The sequence below is a fragment of the Coregonus clupeaformis genome, chromosome 34 (genome assembly GCF_020615455.1).
Source record: "Coregonus clupeaformis isolate EN_2021a chromosome 34, ASM2061545v1, whole genome shotgun sequence".
Classification (NCBI taxonomy): domain Eukaryota; kingdom Metazoa; phylum Chordata; class Actinopteri; order Salmoniformes; family Salmonidae; genus Coregonus; species Coregonus clupeaformis.
This window is the reverse complement of record NC_059225.1, coordinates 1,584,130-1,599,657: the sequence shown is the minus strand read 5'-3', so window position 1 is coordinate 1,599,657 and position 15,528 is coordinate 1,584,130. Positions and strand designations below refer to the sequence as shown.

Here is a 15,528-nt window from a genome sequence, read left to right as displayed (position 1 = left end):
TATAGGACAATTCATTAGCACTAATCTCGTCCCCAACCGATTTAAGGTGGTAGAAATTTAGCCTGGGGGTGTGGTTAAATTAGTACTGCATGATCAGAATTCTGTGAATATTTAATTCACAGAATTCTGACAGTATGAAATAAATCTTTCAGATTTCAAAAACCTGAAGGGAAATCTCCCCAAAATAGCAGCATTGTGCATAGCCTTATTTTATAGATCATCACCATACTAACAAGCCGTGACAATGCAGTCATTCATCAGTATAATACTATGTAATATTCAATATTGACTACATAACTCTGTGTATAACCCTTGACCCCTGCTGTGTCGTATAGAGTGGGTATGTTGTTTAGTAAACAGAGTTTGCTGGAGATGAAAGAATAAATCAAGAAGTTAAGTTGTGTTCTGTCCTGTCCTGTCCATAACCAGACACCCCCCTCCCCTGTACAGATTAAGTATCTTAATTTGATCACCCTGTTGCAGGAGAAATTTCCTGAAATGCAGGAAATGTTGAACTTGTAGTTTATTTGAGGTTTAAAAAGGCTTCTGAAGTTTGTCATTACCACTTTTACATTTCAGACTTGATTTTCTCTTACGAAAAATGTATCAACCCCTACAATATGAAAATGTCCAATAATTATAATCCACATAATAATTAATGTCCTGTTGATGCAGGATAATTTTCCTGCTGTAGCAAACTGGTTCAAAATAAGATCCGACATCTGTACCACCGGCCAGACCGAAGCCCCATCTGGAGCGCTAACAGAGGTGTGAGGCTGCCGCATTGTACGCCTTGACACCGCTGCATTGTTCTCCCTGACACCACTCTCCTTCACCTATTCCCTCACTCTCTCCATTCTTCTCTTCCTCTCTCCTCGTTCTCTGTCTGAGTCTGTCCAATGTTGTTTTCCACTCAGATGACTTCTAAAGTGCCCATATGGCCCTTTGGAACTCTGCGGTGAGCCAGAGTGACTCACAACAAAGCAACTATAAGGGCTTGATTCAATCCGTAGCGCTTTAGAGCTGCGCTACAGCGCAAAATACATATAAAGGCATGTTCCCACGTTAGCGGAGACTGTATTCACGGTAGATGCTGCATATGTCGGAAATTACCTTTAAATTCAGCCATACGGATTGAATCGACCTCTATATCTCTCTAAGAGGTGTAGAGAGAGTCAGTGACAAGTACTAACCCATGCCCATGACCAAATAAACCTCACTCACCCGAGTGAGATCTTGGTACACCAAGTTCTCGCTCAGTGATGTCCTAATGGACAGAACTTGGTGTACCAGAATTTTCCATACACTCCCAAGAGGCACAGATGGAGAACCATTCAACCATTGAGTAAAGTGTGGGTTGGATCGTTTCTTTAAGAACTGGCTACATCAGCTGTCATACTGAGAGACCTCCTGGAGTAGAAACACTGTGGCTGAACTGTGGAAGCTCATGTTCTAAGTTCTACAAGACTTGCACAATTACTGTGCAGGAATTAAATGTGAGGATGCCTTTACTTAAAATCGACTGAACACTTCAGTGACTTTACTCTTCTGTGTAACCAACCACACTTCACAGACAGAAAGCTTAGTGAATTAAAATGTTGAAATTCTATCTGATTAAAGTGTGAGGAGACTCCTTTTCCCCTCTAACCAACCACAGACAAACAACCCAGCGATGACTGAACACCCATCCAGACAGTTGTTTTAATGCTTATATTATAATAAATATGATTAAATCAGAAAGATAAATACAGGAATCTGATAATCTGATTAGATTTGTCCATTTAATGGCAACATGTTTTGAGTAAACAGTACACAGGTGAAGTGTGTCCAGGGAATACAATAGAAGAACGTGTCCTGATCTAATAGGCTGCGTCTGAAATGGCACCCTATTCTCTACATAGTGCACTACTTTTGACAAGGGCCCATAGGGTTCGGATCAAAAGCTGTGTACTATATAGGGAATAGGGTGCCATTTCAGATGCAGCCATAGTCACACACATATCAGTAACGATAGGACTGGTAATGCATGTCCCATTAAGTTAGACTATGGTTCTAATACGAAGCGGTAGGTTATCCAACCTGTGCTCTTTCTTTCAACATTTTTGTACATTTATAGGGGCGAAAAATAAGAACAATTTCATAATCACTATAATATTTACACAATAATTAAGTGGTGCTATCCACAGTCTTGTTAAACTCTCTTTAAGATACGTACATATACATTTACATAGTAGCCAAACTCGTAGTTCTGCATAGTGCTTTCTTTCAGTAGCATTCCAATACTGTAACTTCACACTGTTGTGTTGAACTAATGGGGCTAAGCATTGTTTTACATCAGGTAGCGTCACTCCTACACAGCACTTGATGATTCGTCTAGCGTAAAACAATGGGGGCTAAGTGGACTTAACCACTGAGCAGTTTAGGTTTGACCTTCAGAAAAAGTATACATACTGTACACTCTTAGAAAAAAGGGTTCCATAAGGGTTGTTCAGCTGTCCCCGTAGGAGAACCCTTTGTGGTTCCAGGTAGAACCCTTTTTGGTTCCAACTAGAACCCTTTTGGGTTCCATGTAGAACCCTCTGTGAAAAGGGTTCTACATGGAACCCAAAAGGGTTCTCAAAAGGGTTATCCTATGGGGACAGCCGAATAACCCTTTTAGGTTCTAGATAGCACCTTTTTTTCTAAGAATGTATAGAAACCATGTCTACTTTTTGTAAACAAAAAGGCTGTGTCTGCTATAACCATAAGAAAGCAGCTCTGCAGTAAAGGAACTATCCCTTTAAAAATGATGTTGAAGGTATTTTTTATAAGGCCTTAAAGTCTATGTAATTAATAAGGGAAAGGAATGACTATTTATAGAGCTAGTAGGGACACCATATCCATAGTCCATTCCCGACCATGAACAGAAACCAGATTTAAGATGATGTCATCGTCCCCCATGTCCTTACAACCTTACAACCCACACCCAACCTTTCTCCAACATGTAAGAATCCGAGTTGCTTGGCAACCCTCAGAAAGTATTATCTTGCCTTAGGTTTTAACACACCACGCACAGCAAGGACAATTATGGTTTGTTTATGTGGGTTATTGCACACAATCATCTGGTTCTGTGTTCATAAAAACTCTCATCATCACACGATTAGACTTCGTTTATATAGCTACACAAACAAAGATGTACACTAGTTTACTGCTTTGGTGGTAGAATAATGAAGGCCAGCACTTCTGTTTGACTTACAATTTATGTTTTGAAATTGTTCTTCTGTAACTCGTCTTCTTCTTTTCTTCTTTAATTTTCTTTACACACAGGCAGTTCCCTCAGGCAGTTTGGATCCAGTAGTAGGATTGGACGAAACTCAATTACCCCGTCTTTGAGAATCACCCACCCTCAGCAGCCTTCCATCCAATTGGGGGGCTTGCGATATTAGGTGACTCAGGGTTGAGTGTTGAGGCTAGGTCCTATACATGGAGAGGGTGTTCTGTAAGTAGGTGACTGAGGGTTGAGGTTGTAGGAGGGACTGAGAGTTGTGGCTAGGTCCTATAGCCTCAACTCTCAGCTATAGTATTAGTCACTATAGTAACTTTAGTAACTAGGGCCTATAGTTACTATAGTTGCTATAGGACAGATCATGGAGAGGGTGTTCCGTATGATTGAGAGGTGAGGCTGTAGGTTGACTGAGGGTTGAGGCTAGGTCTGTTAGCTAATCTGCGTAGATGATGAATCCAGAGAAGGTGCTGTACTTGTTGTTGTTGCCCCCGTGGGCCTTGCCCCCGTCCAGTTTGATGTAGACCTCGTCTCCAGGCTCCAGATGCAGCACGGCACTGTTACTGGCATAATCATAGTTTTGGTCAGCGTCCTGGGCTATGGCACTGGCTCGAACCTAGAGGGGAATGTATGGAGACACAGTTTGTTATCATGAACACATGGCATTGGCTCAAACCTACAGGGTAATGGAGACAGATGTATATAGATAACTGCCACCAACTCACTGTGGCACTGGCTCAAGCCTAGAGGAGAATAGCCATGTTGATATGTAATATGTCTTTCTTAATTTCCCTTGAGTGGATAATTAAAATTGTATTGAATGGAATTGAATCAGCACCTTAACCCAATATTTCTCATTGGAGTCCCATAGCAGGTTCCCCCCTGAAGGTTGCCAGACTAGCAATGTTCTAGTAATCAGTTAACTTAAAATATTGTGTTGTATTAACACTAACAAGTTTGCTTACATTTTTACAATAACATTATCTTTAGTTTCATAAATGTTTAATGCAGATGATATTAAAGATAACTTTTTTGTCAGTATGCAACTCAATTGAATTGCCTTCTGGAGAGTTTTTATACAAAATGTGTACATAATCCAATGTTTATGACTCCAAATTGCAGTACTATAGTGGACTGCACACTGTTCTAAAAACAACATATTAGAGTCATAGGCTAGGCCTTTGTCTTGCTTCCAATGTAGATGATAAAGAGAGGCGATAACTGTTTCAGCCCCATGGACAGCTCCAATACACAATAGGCCTACCTGGACACCAGAGGCTTGAGTGTCAGGAAGAACCTTGAATTCTGCATTCTGACCCTAACTACCTGGACACCAGAGGCTTGAGTGTCAGGAAGAACCTTGAATTCTGCATTCTGACCCTAACTACCTGGACACCAGAGGCTTGAGTGTCAGGAAGAACCTTGAATTCTGCATTCTGACCCTAACTACCTGGACACCAGAGGCTTGAGTGTCAGGAAGAACGTTGAATTCTGCATTCTGACCCTAACTACCTGGACACCAGAGGCTTGAGTGTCAGGAAGAACCTTGAATTCTGCATTCTGACCCTAACTATTGCTAAAACAACTATTTGAGCTAAATAACAAAATACCACAATCAATTAAAACAACCAATAAAAGAGTTCTCAACTTCACATCGAGAAAGGGATGGTAAAAGTCCATATGAAGGATAGGCCTAAGCCTAATTAGGCTACACTTATCCAGACTTGTCATCAACCAGAAATTGTTCAGCAATATCGCCCTAATTAGCCTACTAATTATCAATATTCATTGATTGATGAACATGAACATCATTAAGATCTAGAAAGTGAAACATAGCAGGGAATCATGGGCTACTGTTTATTCAAATGAGTCTCCTCAGACACCTTCTGTAAGGTGTAACATGAGACTGTAAATTAGGGAAGTTGGTATAAATCCACTGATTGCGTAACACAATTTTGATGTTCTGTGTGTGGAGATTCAAATGGAAAACAACCTTTAAATGCCATTAAAGCCATGCACAGCAAGCACTGTTCATTCACTATAATAAAATAATGAATAACATCTGAATTATTTAAAACAACTTTATTTTTAAATGATACAGTAAACGCTCGGGACTAAAGGCATATTTTAGGCTAATCAAAATAATTTTAATTATCTGAGTGAGTGAATAAATAAAGTATTTATTTAATTATTTGTAATTGTTTATTTCTGCTTTAGCTCAAGCTTGACCTCTACTAGTCCTCAGTTCAGCATGCTGTTTTCGAACACTGGATGTGACAACAACAAAAAAAAACTGAGTAAGTCTCTTGGCAGTCTTAGTTCTTTTTTTTTTACACACCAAAAGTACCGTTTTTGTTTCAGCTAAACCTCTCTGTCTGTGCTGTGAACTGATTGGCCCGTACTGTAGCTGTGTTGTGCAGAATGAGCTCCGGGCTTTAGCCTAAGTGGCTGCCTGGTCACCCCGTACACCGAGCACGGTGGCCGTTGACAGGGGGATGCGCATGGCGAAGCGGGCTCTGTGAGTCGTGGAGACTAACAGTGGCTTGGTGACACGGGATGTCCCGAGGGAATAGGGATTAGATGTGCTCTCTGACAGCAGCTAGGCTATAATATTATGAGCAGAATCTATCAATTCTGATGGTTGAAGCACTGTTGAAAAAGGAGATAAAATATTATTTGTAGCCTATCAAGTGTGAGTAACAAGCTATTGCTAAATCTACATATTATGATCATATTATGATTAAGGATTTTCTAATAATAATAATAATGATTTTGAAAAAAATAATGATAGGCCTATTTTGTTTTACTTGTTATGAAAATAATAAACAATTGTTAGGATGATCTTGTATCAGATTTAGCATAATGTAATCAAGTCACAAAGACAGGAAGCCAGTTAGACGCATGCATGAGTGTTTCTATTTAAATAATCACTCCAGCATATGTAGTAGTCTATAGGCTAAAGCCAGGCGACAATAAAACGAAAGGGACACTTTTCCCCCACTCAAACATTGCGTTGGACTTCATCAGTCGTGCCCGTGCGCGCGCTGACAGGAGGCGTATGGATGTCTGATTGAAGATGCCCGGTGTTGGGTGTAATTGATGCAAACGGAAGTGTAGAGGGACAGCGCTATTGGGACAATGGACCTGAGGCAAAGATTATCCATTGTTATCATAATACATTTTCAACACTAATTGGGTTAACGAATTGACATTGGGTTGACATTCAATTCCTCCTAAGACTGAATGATTGAGTTTAACGAAACAAACTCCATTTTACTTTTCAGACCAATTAGATTATTTATTTTTTAAGGCCAAATAATAAAAGGTATTATACCCTTTCCAGCTACACTCATGAAATAAGCTAATAGCATTATATTTATCATGTTCAACAATGTCTGTTTGAATGATTTATGCATTTGGTCACCTTTCGGTTCCTACTTATTTTCCCATGAAGCAAAAAAGAGAGATCACTCGAACGCCAGTTAGAACGTCATTTCTGGCGTTCGAGTGACAAGTGCCTGAAACTTTTAAACATATTTGCCAATAAACACACAAAGGCTACAACAATATGCGCCTCAGTCTGTGCGTAATTCTTGGCGCACCGTCCGTACCTGATTGTTTTTGCAGAGATCTGCCCACATGCTGGTTCCGTCTCCTCCGCGCATCAGGACGTGATAAGTGAAGAAGTATATCCCAGGTATGGAGCAGGTAAATTTCCCCGTTGTGGGGTCGTAATGGTTCCCCAGGTTAGTGACCACGTCGTCGAATTTCAGCACCTCGTAGCCCTCGTGCTGCTTTTTAAGGCCTGCGTAAAACGCGATTTTGGGAACGGTGCTGTACGTGGCCGCGCTGATAGCCCCCGCCGCGGCATTGGGTCCCGGTGGCCCCGGTAGTCCAGGCCGTCCCGGTTCCCCCTTCTCCCCGGGTGGCCCCATCGGACCGGGCGGGCCCTGATCACCTGGGATGCCTCTGGGTCCAGCCTTCCCCGGGCGGCCCGGTTCTCCTTTCGGACCTGTTATAAAAGTTGGTAAAGACTGCATGAGGCTGTTGTCTGCTCGCACCGTGTCTGCCGTAGCGGTCGGTGACTTGGTTCCATATGGATCACACACCATCCTGCAGGTTCCCAGCATCTCATAGTGCGCTGAAGTTCCAGCGGAGTTAACCAGAACTGGGATCAGAATCACCAGCACTAACACCATGACGACTCCGAGCACTCCAGCCGCTATTAGCCGCTTCCTGCCGACCAGTCTCGTCAGCGCAGGGCGATCCTCTTGTCTGCTTTTGGGTGAAATCTTGGTGGTTGATGAGGTACGCTTTTAGAAAGAAAAAATTATAGAGCCAATATTGGTTTGTTGGTAAGCTAATGGTAATGAACTTTGTTTTGGGCCAAGCCCCCTGCGAGTCAGTTTTTCTTTTTTTCTTTCCGCTCTTTACTTTTTGTGCTGATGTTTGCTTATTTAAGTCTCACCGAATCGGAAAGTTCAGCCCTTTTCCTGGCTGCTTTAAGTCGTCAGTGATAAAAAAAAAAAAACACTGTCTTCAGCATTTCTGTGAGGTGGTGGCTGTACTTTAAAGCCCTGCTGTAAGCAGCCACGTGTGGACGCGCAGCACAAAAAAACACTTCGGCGGGAGAACGCACTCTTTCCTCTCCTTTATTCTCCAACGCTCCACAGCTTATATCCAAAGCCAAATTGTCTAAAAGTCTACCAGTGTGTACACAGTCCAGAGTTGGTTAAAGAAAAGCAGCATATCAGGTGTAAGCACCACTCTTCCATAAACCGCTGGTAATGTCCTCAAGCCCTGTGTGGAGAGCGGAGTGCCTCTGATCAGAGCGCGTAGTTTACAGAGTTGTAGGCGCAGTAGTCTGCACTGCACAGAGAGAGAAGAAAGAACAGAGAGGGAGGGCAAGATAGTGCACCCTCTTATAAAAGATGGAAATCTAGTGCAAAGTAAGAACACCCATTCCGTTATCTTGATATCTCGTTCGGTCCGATACAGACTTGGCATCACTAGGACAAGAGGAAGAGAGGCTTGGAGGGACGCAATCAGGCCCTGGACAAAGTTGGCATGAATCACTGCTTTAGAGGATATAAATGAGAAATGTTTCAAGTTTAGACAAATTGGATTGTTTTACTTTAGCGTTTACTCAGGGGCATGTGGCAACGTCTCTATATGTTTCTTTAGACTACAATCAATACAGCACTTACTATTTACATGTGAACATGATTAATACATGGTTACATTCCTGTAATCCAAACTAATTTCTCTCAGCTCAAACCAAGGACATCAGGGGCCACGACAAGGCAATCGCTGGTCGTGGACTCTTATCATGTCATTTAAATCAAACCATGGTTCGGGGTTATTATACCGCCAAAAATCCAATATTATTGAGACCACTTAGTTGATACATTATACAAGTCCCTGAAAATGAGCTTCGAAGGTAACAGGGCGGCCATTATAATGACACTTCTGTCAATATAATAACAGCAGACGATAAATTATAGCACATTGCTGTGGTAAACACAAACTATATCTTAAAGTAGCTTATTGCTGCTTGGCCCTGGTATACAAGGTAAATATGAGGTATACATTTTAGGTGATATACTTTATGCTCCTTTCACAAGTTCAACAGGTTGTTACCACAAACACGGTTGCTGTGTTGCGCTTGGATGTGCGCAAAGCCCTGCACACTGCGTCCTCTTCTGTACGTCTGCTGTGCGCAGACTGCAGGTCATAAGGATCACAACGTGCCAGATTCGTAAAAGCAGCAGGTCATGTATGAAGAGCTTTGACGTAGCACTGGTACCAAAAAGGTGGCTGTGACAATAATATTTCACTGTTAGAATTAAGGCCACCCAAGACCAAGTTTCGCTTGCACGCACCCACGAACAGCACGCACTCAAACACACACATACACACACGTTCTCTGGTACTCCTATTCTATAGATTGGCATGATCTGGGTGGCATAGGTACATGTAGATACCAATTGGCCATATGCCATCTCCCCCACCTCACCCATTAAGGTGGCATAGAGCAGGTTCCCTAGCCAATCAGGTCTGCCCTAACACACACTGGACCCTATAAATCACCCAGTGAAAATCAATGGCCTTGGTTAGCTGGGGACCTATTGTGTCCTTGAGGCTGTGAGATGAATCAAGAAGAAGGAACGAAGGAATAACATCTGTTTAAATGAAGGAGTAGCACAAAGGAAATAAAAAAAAGAGCTTAAAAAAACAACACAATGTTGAGGTAATGACTTTTACCAAAATCAAAGAGGGGGCCAGAATCAAATGTATTCCACTGCAGCTTTGTGAAGTTTTAACTTAAAACAACAGTAGTTGGAAAAGGTCATAGATTCATTGTTGTCATTGACTGATCTACCGTTCGCATAATGATGCATTTCCCTTGACGAGCTCCATTTCTCAGGCCAGTCCTCCCATTCTAATGGAGGCTGACAACACAATTGAACAGCTGTAGAGAATGGGTCAGGTTGCCATTATTCTAAATCCACAAAGAGATGGATTGGTTCTAAACACTCAGGCAGTAATGAATTGCCAATACCTTTAGCAAAGTTTAAAAACCACGCCCTATTTTGGATTTGTAATTGTCCAGATTTTTTGAGGGATCAGATTAAACCCTCTGGCCAGACCTCTGGGTGGACTGAAGGAGTAGGAGGAAGAGTAGGAGGAAGGAAGAGCGCAGAGGGCAGAGAGTATTGTAGAGGGAAGAGAAGGATGGATGAGGAAGTGGATAGAGGGCAGAGGGTGTTGTCTTACGTCAGATAGCGTGACGAATCCGTCTGCACTGTTGGTTGAGGGACAAGTGTTGTGTAGAAGTGATTCCACCAATTAGAAGACAATGGGGCAGAGAGAGTAGATTGGAGAGGGAGACAGGCTGTGGATGAACACAGGGGACAGAGTGATGAGATGTTTGGATGATTTACTGGTGTTAATGAGGAATGGGGAGAAGGTAGAGTAGACAGTGTTTGGAGACAGGTATGAGAGAGATCGAGAGTAGCACTGAGGAGGAATGGGTAAGGGGTATGCTGGCATGATGGGGCGAGGTGAGTCGTGTGTGGGTAGGTGGGAGGGAGGAGAGGTGTGTGTGGGTAGGTGGGAAGGAGGAGAGGTGTGTGGGGGTAGGTGGGAGGGATGGAGGAGAGATGTGTGTGGGTAGGGTGGGGGGGGTGAGTTGTGTGTGGGTAGGTGGGAGGGAGGAGAGGTGTGTGTGAGAGCAGAGGGAGTGTGTGGATGCATGTCAGGTCTCCAGTTCCATCCTCTGAGTTGTTGCGCCAGCTCTAAGAGATGGACAGATGTGCCCACTGTGCTTGTGAGCGTGGTGTGTGAACGAGCAGGACAGGCAGCCCCAAGGTGGCCCACACACACACTGATCGACACCCGCACACACCATCCTAAGAGTCATCAGCTGGTTACCAGGAGAGACACTGCTGAAAGGTCAACTCAAAGATCTCATCCCCTCTCTCCACCTGCCGTCATGACAACAGGGGAGATGTGTGTGTTGAGGGCAAGGGTGTGAGGCGTGACATGGCCGTCTTAGGGTGTGTGATCTCCCTGACTGACTTGCTGTGTGTCCACCAGTTCAGTGTTTAACTCTCCTAGAAACCACACTTATAGGGGTTATCAAACTTTTACAGTGGATTTGGACCAAAATCGAAACTCAAACAGATTGCTTTATTTAAAATATTGAAAACAGAACACATGTAACATACAATATATTGTGGCATCTGGAACATGGCTTGATAAAAGCATAATAAAAGGAATACATTATCTTCATTGCCATTATTAAGCTGAAATGTTAAGGACAGTTGGCAGGAAGCGTGTGTTCCACGGCACTTTTAAAAATAACACTTTCAGTAAAGACTTAGGCTATCAATGGCTATTCTATAGATTGTCCCAGACAGTTGCAGATGTATTTCAAAGTCACAGGAGAAAATGGAACAATCAAAATCCTTCAGTATCTCCAGGTCATTGAAAAGACTTGGACAATGGTCTTACAATGTGGATTATGACTGAGCACCGTACCAGACTATAGTGGATTGCAACTTTAGGACGCCATATTGTTTCAGTGTTATGTCCCATATGACTGATACCTAAGGAACATGGCCACCCCATTGTTGAAAGCTACTTGTTATCCTTTATAAAATGAGCTCTGGGGGTATTTTTGCCACTGCTGGCTACCGTAGCTCGTAGACTGAACGTGTACAATTGTCCACAAGAGACAGTGAGGATACATATCCCTGTGTTGGAAAACAACTAGGAGAAGGTAACAGACAGTGACTTTACACCCCTCTACTCCCCTCGAGGGCAGGATACAACAGATGCAGTTAAGACCCCTTAAAGCCGTCTAAAATCCCTCCCTCCACTCGGGCTGCAGCGGCTGCCTTTACACAACCTGTCTCACTACAGTGGAGACAAGGAGTCACCAGGGAGTGCTGGAGGGGTCGGATATGACCCTCTCCAAATGGCCTACTCCCCTCTCCTCACCCTCCCTCATCCCCTCTACCTCTCTCACCTCCTCTCTCCAAAATGGCCTGCTCTCCTTCCTACACCCCCCCCACTCACCCCCTCCCCTCACTCTCTCTCTGGTAAGCTGGATCAAATCAAACGCGGGGTGAAGCTAATGGTTAGTCTACAAGGCGTTTTGTGTTGGCAGATAGCTACACAAATTAGCATTGTTTCACAATAGTCACCCCCGCCAGGACAAGCTAATTCAGTTACCTTGGGACCGCGGGGCTAGAGTCAGTCAACCTGTGTTATGACTTCATCACCACAGATATGGCTTGGGAAATTATTTATCTTCCAAATGAAGTTAAGAAACAATTGCAGATTTTTTTTAATCACACTGTCTGAGAAAAGTTAATAAAATACGCTTTATGAATTGGTTTGAATAGGATGGGTTGACTGAATCAGTCCTTTGGTCTGCTTAAAGGGTGCTGTAATAAAATCGCCCTCTGTGGCTGTTGAATAAAGATGCATGGTGGACTACCATTCTAACACTAGTGTAACATCATGAACATAACATAGAGCAGTATAAAATGTAGTTCTGTGTTCCTCTGATAAATAAACAGAAAAAAGGCACATGCAGTGAGGTCCAGCTCGGACAAACAAGCCTCCTCTTCATCCTCCACTTCCTCATTTGTTTTTGGCGGCCAGGGGCTTGCGGCTGATCTTTTTGGTTTTGTCGTTGTTCTTCTTCGGAGGCTCGGGGTTGGCCTGCATGTGTCGGCCGTACAGACTGTGGGAGGAGAAGAAACAGGGATGTTTGTCACGCGTTCATGCACAGCTACACTGAATCTCAGCTCGACATCTCGTCCTGACTATTCTCCTCATGTATCATCAAGCATGTACAGTATTTAATTCAACCTCTTATTAGTCTAATAACTAATTAAACGTTATTACAGCATTTATACATTTTTTTTTTAAATAAACAGGGCTAAATAAATAGGACATAATCAAAGAGAGTGTTTCCCATCTCTCTCTTTCATCTATGTGAGGCTAAACAGCCCCAGTTGGGGATTATCCTGCAGAGGAACAGGGAATACACAAAGAGACAATTATCTTAGAACTGGGCCAGTCTGGGTAGGGAGGAAAATAGAGGGAGGAATAGTCCTTTCCAGTCCACTGCTCTTTCGCTCTCTGTTAGGGTGAGCCACCCATGGGGCCGAGCAAAGTGACAGAGAGCGCGAGAGAGAGCGAAAAAGAGAGGGAAAGAGCGGAAGATACAGAAAGAGAGGGATACATAGATAGAGGGGTAGCAGGCGGGCATAAGAAGAACAAGAAGGAACAAAGGCCATCGATGAAAAGACAGAGGTTGTAAACAACTGTCTGAAGAGAGGTAAAGCGGAGAGGAGGAGGAGAGAAAAGAAAGAAGGAAGGATAAAGAGCAGGTTCATGGACAGGGGCAGGAGACAGCTGAGTGTGTGTTACGGCCAGGCATGCAACCCACCTGTTGAGGGTAAATGAAGAGTGCCATTTGAGAAATAGTTCAAATTTCAGATTAGGCAAATGTCAAGAGCCTGCTTAGCTTGGGTTTATGGAAGAAGTTCAGTTCTAATACAGCAATTTGAGATATAGCCATGCAGAGATTCGTTCTTGCTCACACACACACACACACACACACACAAAAGGTGTTGACTGACTCTCACGCTGCATATATCAAACACATTTTTAATTAATATTGTAGATAGTTCATATTTCACTTTTGACAGAGCGATATCTTTACTGTCTATCAGCATAAACAAATTATGTTGCGGCTTCTTGCTCCAACTAACCCCTACTGTGAGGGATAACACCGCAACCATCTGGATGACAGACAGAAACACACACCCAAGCATGCATACACTCCACACACACACACCTTCATATAGAACACCAAGATGTTGGTTTAAGTGTGGCCAAACTCAACCTTGGCTAGTGAAAAAAAATATATATGTTCTGTCAATTCAATGTAAAAAAACATGTAATTCCTTTTAATTTCCTTCCCACTACTTATCCATAAAGTATCTACAGTCTAGATTCTGCCATCCCGTCTGTCACTGTGTGATGGAAGAACCTTGAATCTTCTAGCTCTACAGGCACATCTCTCTGTGTTTGGCCCAGTGTCAGGACCCCCTCCTGGGGCTTGGGAGCGGATGTCCCCCCCTGCCTCCTCCAGAGCTTCTGCTCAGCCAGCCGTGGTGCTTTGGCCCAGAAGGAGGGGGTTGGCTGGGGGCTAGGAGCCACTCCACTGGCCCCTTGGGGCCCCCAGTGTCTGGAAAAACCAGGGTCCTAAGAGATATAGTCCTCTTTCTACTTGGACATCAAAACCACTTCGCTACCATGACCAAGAGCAGGGACAGACTCCGGCATAAAGCCACAGCATTACCATTGGAATGCATTCAAATAGTCTGCTGTTTTACCGGTATATTACTTGACTAATAGAGAAATTAGGTAAGAATGAAAGAGAGAGAGAGATAAGAGGAAAAGAGGAGTGTGAGAGTATATAAGAGAGCAGAGATCTAGCGGCACAGAGAAGGGGGTGACTGATGGAGGGAGCTGCTTAAAAGAGCGGGTTTACTCATTTTGTCAATAATATGCAGTGGGGTGCAGCACTCAGTAGTGGCATAACAAGCCACTGTGTTTCTGCATAATTGTAGCTCTCGCCCCGCCGATGGATGATTTAGAGGAGGTGGATGCAGAGAGGAAGTGAAAACAATTCATTGTGTCATAAAGAAAAAATCAATCTGAAGAGGAGAGAATAATACCTCCAAATTAATGATGGAGTGTTTCGGATCAAGGGAGTCACTAAAGAGGAAGGATAGGAAATGTAAGAACAATTGCTAGGGTGTAGGCCAGGGCAATATGATAAAGATGTGTTTCGAAATGTAGTACACTAATTATAATGAACAAAAACAAAAACGCAACATGTAAAGTGTTGGTCCCATGTTTCATGAGCTGAAATAAAAGATCCCAGAAATGTTCCATACGCACAACAAGCTTATTTCTCTCCAACTTCGTGCACAAATTTATTTACATCCCTGTTAGTGAGCATTTCTCCTTTGCCATGATAATCCATCCACCTGACAGGTGTGACATATCAAGAAGCTGATTAAACAGCATTATCATTACACAGGTGCACCTTGTGCTGGGGGCAATTAAAAGGCCACTCTAAAATGTGCAGTTTTGTCACACAACACAATGCCACAAATGTCTCACATTTTGAGGGAGCATGCAATTGGCATGCTGACTGCAGGAATGTGCACTAGAGCTGTTGCCAGAGAATTGAATGTTAATTTCTGTAACATAAGCCACCTCCAACATCATTTTAGAGAATTTGGCAGTACGTCCAACCGGCCTCACAACCGCAGACCACGTGTAACCACGCCAGCCCTCCACATCCGGTTTCTTCACCTGCGGGATAGTCTGAGACCAGCCACCCGGACAGCTGATGAAACTGAGGAGTATTTCTGTCTGTAATAAAGCCCTTTTGTGGGGAAAAACACATTCTGATTGGCTGGGCCTGGCTCCCCAGTGGGTGGGCCTATGCCCTCTCAGGCCCACCCATGGCAGTGCCCCTGGCCAGTCATGTGAAATCCATAGATTAGGGCCTAATTTATTTATTTAAATTGACTGATTTCCTTATATGAACTGTAACTCAGTAGAACCTTTGAAATTGTTGCATGTTGCGTTTATATTTTTGTTCACTATATTTTGAAACCCAAAGATGACTCCATTGTCAAGTTAAAACACATACAGTAACATTTCAT

General features: G+C 43.2%; 2 protein-coding genes across 3 annotated transcripts in view; both read right to left on the bottom strand.

Moving 5' to 3' along the window:
* Positions 1-3,412: 3,412 nt before the first annotated feature.
* Positions 3,413-8,164, bottom strand: c1ql3a (complement component 1, q subcomponent-like 3a). The gene is made up of 2 exons (XM_041861312.1): positions 6,874-8,164; positions 3,413-3,878 (listed from the first exon to the last, which is right to left on the bottom strand). Exons 1-2 carry the CDS (start codon positions 7,459-7,461, stop codon positions 3,699-3,701), a joined length of 768 nt encoding a protein of 255 aa, XP_041717246.1. The 5' UTR covers positions 7,462-8,164; the 3' UTR covers positions 3,413-3,698.
* Positions 8,165-10,935: 2,771 nt separating this feature from the next.
* The window catches only part of rsu1 (Ras suppressor protein 1), a 38,641-nt gene continuing 34,048 nt past the window's right edge, over positions 10,936-15,528 (bottom strand). For both annotated transcript variants that reach the window (XM_041861915.2, XM_041861916.2), the window contains exon 9: positions 10,936-12,518. In XM_041861915.2, the coding sequence (XP_041717849.1) occupies positions 12,416-12,518 (103 nt within the window). In that variant the 3' untranslated portion in view covers positions 10,936-12,415. The remainder of the gene's footprint in view (positions 12,519-15,528) is intronic.

What these genes read in the sequence shown, in the direction of transcription:
- c1ql3a (XM_041861312.1), bottom strand. Translation starts at nt 7,461, where the DNA reads ATGGTGTTAGTGCTGGTGATTCTGATCCCAGTTCTGGTTAACTCCGCT. An exon ending in ATCTCTGCAAAAACAATCAG is followed by an intron (nt 3,879 to 6,873) that starts GTACGGACGGTG and finishes ATTCCCCTCTAG; the next exon opens with GTTCGAGCCAGTGCCATAGC.